Here is a 6,000-nt window from a genome sequence, read left to right as displayed (position 1 = left end):
GTGTGTGTGTGTGTGTATTTGTTATGAGGTGTGAAAGGGAGATAAGGGGAAGACTTACATTTGCATGTAGAGCCATCTGTCTGACTAACAGCGGAAGATTGCGGTCTGAAACGATTTTTGCCACTGTTGTGTCTACTAACCCCTCTAGATCTGAAAGAGAGAGCAAGAGAAGGAATAAAAGTAAAACAAAAACACAGAGCTGAGATGAGACCAGGGAAAATGCAGATGTCAGCTCACCTTTGCGGCACTGGAGCGTCACCAGGTTACATTCATAATCCAGTGGTTTTATAATGACTTCTACAAAGTTAAACTGACCCTAACAGAAGGAAAACAGACAGGGTTGGAGCTTAAGTACAAAATATATACTGCAAATTTTAGACGTGTGTGTGTGTGTGTGTGTGTGTGTGTGTGTGTGTGTACCTTAATTGTGCCCAGTTTGTACTCCTCTCCAGAGTCATTGTACACCACCATAACAAAATCATTGCCAATGTGACGCTTTTTGTTGCAGCAGCCCTTGTCGCTCTCCCTGTTCGGCATCAGTGTGGCTATGTGGAAGATAGCTGCACAGACGTGATTTCATTAATAATGAGCAGACTGGTAGTGGAAAAGAAGTAAGTACTAAATTACCATAAATGTCCCTCTTTTCCCTGTCACACACACACGCTCACCCTGCATGATGTCGTCATGCCAGCAGTAGGTGAACTCTCCGTCATCTCCATACTGGTCGAGCCCTCCGAGGAAGATCTGGTCTGGGTCGCAGTCTTTCAGATGGATTAATTTTCCCAGGCCCGTTAGAAAGGCAGCGTAGCGGTTTGAACCGTACTCGTTTGACAGGATGGCAACCTCATTGTTAACCTGAAGAGAGTGGAGAGGATGAAGGCACAAAGTCAGAGAGTATAGGAATGGTTAAGTAATAAGACAGCATCAGTATTCTTGAGTTCTCACCTGACCAGCCCCTACAAACACCACTCCGATCTTATGGGTGTCATATGGAGGCATCTGGTCCAGAACTTTCACAGCGCGGTCAATAACCTACCACAGAGAACAAACACTGTAAACAAAGTTGTATAAAACACAGTGGAGCAGATTCCAGGTCAGCCAAAGATGTCAACTAACCTGAGTTTTGGGCAGCAGCAGTGGCTTGTTGGCCTCATTCCCAAAGAAAGGAGAGTGGTACAGCTGTAGGAAGACAAAGCTAGAGGAGACAAAATGAAGTATGGTGAGTAAAAACTAAGTGCTGCACACAGAAATAAAGAGAAAGCTTATAGCCAACATGATGTCTGCCTTTCTTTATATATGGCATTTAAAACGTGTGATTCATAGGCACTGCGTTCATAAATATCTACATGGTATGAAAATACAATTAATGAATAGCACATATACAGCTATGTATAGACTATATTCCATTTAGCGTTTCGGGGAGAAGTTTATAACCTCTTTTCATTATTTATTGCCGTCACACACAGATTCAAACCTGTAATTTCAGATTTTTCATCATCTCAAACAATCTTTCTATTTAAAACTTAAAATGTTCTTCACTGGCTGGCTGCCACTTTGGATCAAAGGAGTGGAGCAGAGATTAGCTGACAGACTTGGGTTGAAACATTGCGTTACTTATTTGGCAGGCGACCAAGGCTGCAGTAGTTTTTCTGTGTAAATCTCAGACTACCTGGGGCTCAGACCAGCGATCTTCTCTGTGTTACTAGGTCCGGGTCGACTGTGATAAGAGTCCCTCTCTGTCCTCCTCTCCCTCCTGGAGGAGGGGGCCGATACTGAGATGGTGTGACCCCGGGGTCGGTGACCTCCGCTGGGGGAGATGGGTCCAGGTTGCGCCGGTGCTGCTGGAAACTCCAACCTCATCCTTGCTCCTCCACTTTGAGATGACACTATGTTTTCACCCCCTTGACTCTGACCTCCCAGACCATTAACCTCCCCTCCTGTACTCCCCTCAACCTTTTCTTTTTCAAAATGAGGTTGCTGGGGCTGAGGCTTGCCCTCCACAGGTGCTCTGGGCCACGACGTGTCTCCTGGCACAGTTTCTGATTTCATGGCAGCAGAGAAGGCTTCGGGTAGGTTTTGTAGCTCTGGGGAGGAGCTGGACTTGTTCAGTCCGGACTGAGTGTGGGTCTGGAAGGGAAGCTCGGGACCCTGGCTGCCTGGGGTAGAGGGTCCCAGGCTGGGCTGATCAATGGGAATCGCTCCCTCACTCACTTCCTCCAGTGTCGACTTTTCATCGTCTTGACTGGAGGTGGAGGAGGACTGGAAGAGAAAGATGAGGTGTTTTAAAAATAACAGCAGTGGGAAGCCTTTAAAAAGGATCACACTGGTGGATTTAGCATGTTTTAGCAGATTAACAAATTGCTAAAGAGGATCACAGACCATCACAGAATCACAGTATGGTTCTTTACGTGCAGAATAAAAGCACTGGTGGGTGTGGGTGTGTGTGTTGTGTATGTGTGTGTGTGTGTGTGTGTGTATGTGCTGCTCATTACGCAGGAGCAAGGGTTGGGAAACTATCTTAAAATCAGTGCAGGCAACACTGAATCTCTTATGAGCTGATAATCAAACCAATAGTTAATATTTATAAGCCTGGATTGTGGATATACCACTTGGTATTTTGTTTACTTGCTGTAGACCAGAATAAAAATAAAGTGCACCAACTACCCACCCTGCTGAGCATTCCAGGCGGCGGGGTCTTTGGGAACTTGTCCGCAGACATGAAGATGGGATCAGAGGGTATTGGCTCAAACTCTTCACTCTCCAGCCAATCAGATGGGGTGTGTGCTGTGGAAACCCCTGACCCCTCCTCCAGCACCACCACAGAGTCTACAGCAGGATACGGTGAAAACCATGTGGGTTATAGGTAGAGACACACACAGTGTTGTCGTCTATTAGTATAATAGCATACACAAGTGCACTTCCACAACAAACATCAAAGGTTTCATCACAGCTGTCAGCAGTAATTTTGACACCTCACACACATTGTCTCTAAAAATCTATATTCTAGTTAAGTGATAAGTCAAATCAATCATGATAACATGAGACAGAATCAGATGCATCCACGTTGATCAAACAAACTCAAAGGCAGTCAGGCAACACACATGAACATTAAGACCATGACCTTCAGTAAATCCAACCTACAAACACTGAGATCAGAGACAAAGACAGATCAATGCAGCATGCCTCTATCCATCACTGGTTCATCTACTTGATTTTTACATCAAGACACATGCATCGGTTTGGTTGGTTTGTTGGTTATTTCAGCCCAAACACCCTGCAGCTACTGCAACAGCAGCCCAGACCAGGCCCTCCAGTCCTGTATCTCCCAAATAACGGCCTCCCTACACTCAGAGGAAAGCAGCCAAAGCAGTCAGGTCTCTTTGACACTTGAGTGTTGGCCCTCAAAACTGCAGCTCTGAAAATTTCTTCCTGCCCTACTGGACTACTACCAGTAAGTAACTAGTTGGATGAGGTCTGGGCTTTCCTGTTGACATCAGAAGGTCAAAGGTTAAAAGGATCAACCTGGGAGTATATTTCAGACGTAACAGAGTTAGAGAAGATGATTAGGAAGGAAAAACAAATCATGGAAGGAGTCACATAATAAATCATGATCCATCTCTAGGTGTCATTGGACTGATTGATATAAGTGCAGGCACGTTTTCAGCATCGCTTGTCGCCCCCCCCCCCCGTGTTAATAGAAGACTGATGGGTAAAGCAGAAATGCTCAATTCCTTCACTTGCACAATTTTGGAGTACAAAACAGCCGGTCTTTGGCAAAACTGAGTTAACCGAAGGGTGTGCAAGATTAAAAATGTTTTTAAAGGAAAGATGGACATTTTGGGAAATACAACCATTTGTTTTCTTGCTGAGATAGATGAGAAGATCAATTCCACTCATGTCTGTCCATTAAATATGAAAGCTAGAGCCAGGAGACAGTTAGCTTAGCTTAGCATAGCAAAGTGACATTTTTACACTCCAGGTTTTTTACAAATTAAACAAATAAGATATATAACACGTTATGCGCTGGTAGGCAGATTTTGTTACCTTTGGACAGAGCCAGGCTAGCAGTTTCCACTGTTTCAAGTCCTTATGCTAAGCTATTAAGCTAATCGGCTGCTGGCTCCAGCCTTATATTGACCAGACAGATAGGAGAAGATATTGATCGTCTCATGAAACTCTCGTCAAAGAAAAGGAATAAGCATATTTCCCTATTCCTCTCAAAATATTTATTGGGAAAAGAATATTTATTATAGCAACTACGAGATAATGTGTGTTTTTCTGCCTGTTTTTCAGTAGAGGTGATATAATGAAACCATGTGATAATTAAATAACACTTCCAGTTTGTGCTGGCAGACCACTGTATTGTGCAAGTGAGAAGAAATACACTAAACCAGGTGCTTTCTGGGGGTTGTGGGGGGCACACATTGAATGGACAATACCTGCCCAGGAAATGCTCCTGTGCAACCTGCCAGGGGCTGGAGGGCCTGGGGGGGCAGAGCCCAAACCCAGAGACCAGAGAGAGCCACCCACTGCAGGCAGGATGCCAGGACAGGTCGGTGACACATGATGCCACATAACACACCGCAGCCAATCACAAACGAGCAGGGTGTTGAGGATGGAAAACACATGGAAACAAACTAATCAGAAAAAGGGAAAAACATCTCAAAGGCAACGAGAAAAGGAAAAATGTTGAAAGTAAGAGTGAAGAAAAAAGATGAGTTGATGAGGTAAAGAGGAGAAAATGTTAAGATGATAACTGGAGGCAGGCGACTGAACCAAAGCCCAGGACACTGGGCAAACAAAAAAAAAGCAATATTTGACTCATAAAACGTGTCAAAATGTCAAAGCCCAAACTGGCTTATCGATCACTTTCAGGCTCAAATAAGAATTACAAACAATTTGGCACATAGCTTAGTCCATCAAATGGGACCAAAGACAGGCAGTCAGGCGGACAGGAGGGATGCATTCATGCATAACATTACATTTATTAGTCCATTAGGATTTTCTGCTCTGTAGCTAAACATTATAGAGGTACTGTTGTGTTTATTTTACTGAGAACATGATGACATTTTATAATGGAGGGACAAATAACGTAACTGCACTGAATAATTACCATCATCAATACACACCAACAAAGATGAAAACATAATACAAACTTTCTGATTGTTCCTGCTTTCACTGCTGTTACTCCTGTTACACTGTTACTCACCGGTGTTGGAGCGCTGGATCAGGTTTGCCTTCCCTCCGATGCTGCTGTGTGTTTGGGTTAGGGGCTCGGACACGGGTGCTGGTGGAGGAGCAGCAGTGCTGGCGGGAGCGCTGGCTGTCTGGGTAGGAGGCTCCTTTACTCCCTCCATGGCCATGAGCACACTGGAGAGCTCCTGCAGCGGCATGTTACCAAGCTCCGAAGAGAAGGGACTGGGTGGGTTCTCCAGACACATTAGCCAACTCGTGTTACCTGTGACGACAGATGGAAAGACAGACAGACAGTTAGACAGAAAGAGAGTCAGATATATGCATTGGACCACTGATGGACCACCATGTCTGATGACATGAGATGAAATTTTTAGATAATTTTCCTCCAGGCACACAATTCGCATTTGTTCACACCATCGGAACAGTATGAAAATGAACTTGCAACGTCCTTTACACCGAGTTGCCTTTGTATTTTTTGTCAAATTTACAAAATTCTTTTTTATCTTCATGTGGTACTACAGCTGCAAGCAAGGAGTATTCCCCTGCTGTTGTCTTCAAACAAGCTCAGACATCTAACATTTATGATTCCTCTGCTGGAAAATACTGCATTGACTGTGAGAACCAAAACCTTGGCCATAACAAAAAGGATGAGATTATTCCTGCCACACAACAAGAAACAAATAGAAACCAAGGCTGGCCTGCAAGGTACAAAATCAATATAAAACCACACGGTATGCATCGAATTATAAAACAAAAGCCTCAGAGACTTGGATAAAGTAGATAATGTAGATAAAAACAGCTCAT

At 44.1% G+C, this 6,000-nt stretch overlaps 1 protein-coding gene across 2 annotated transcripts in view; it reads right to left on the bottom strand.

Moving 5' to 3' along the window:
- tsc2 (TSC complex subunit 2) overlaps positions 1-6,000 on the bottom strand; it is a gene marked incomplete in the record, with an annotated part of 24,459 nt that overhangs the window by 843 nt on the left and 17,616 nt on the right. For both annotated transcript variants that reach the window (XM_035659773.1, XM_035659774.1), the window contains 10 exon segments: positions 59-150; positions 238-316; positions 421-560; positions 669-855; positions 946-1,032; positions 1,117-1,195; positions 1,670-2,259; positions 2,669-2,826; positions 4,440-4,529; positions 5,210-5,458. In XM_035659773.1, the coding sequence (XP_035515666.1) occupies positions 59-150; positions 238-316; positions 421-560; positions 669-855; positions 946-1,032; positions 1,117-1,195; positions 1,670-2,259; positions 2,669-2,826; positions 4,440-4,529; positions 5,210-5,458 (1,751 nt within the window).

The sequence above is a fragment of the Morone saxatilis genome, unplaced genomic scaffold (genome assembly GCF_004916995.1).
Source record: "Morone saxatilis isolate NCDOM2014 unplaced genomic scaffold, NCSU_SB_2.0 Contig17, whole genome shotgun sequence".
NCBI classification, from domain to species: domain Eukaryota; kingdom Metazoa; phylum Chordata; class Actinopteri; family Moronidae; genus Morone; species Morone saxatilis.
The sequence above is the reverse complement of the archived record's forward strand: the minus strand, read 5'-3'. Positions and strand labels throughout refer to the sequence as shown.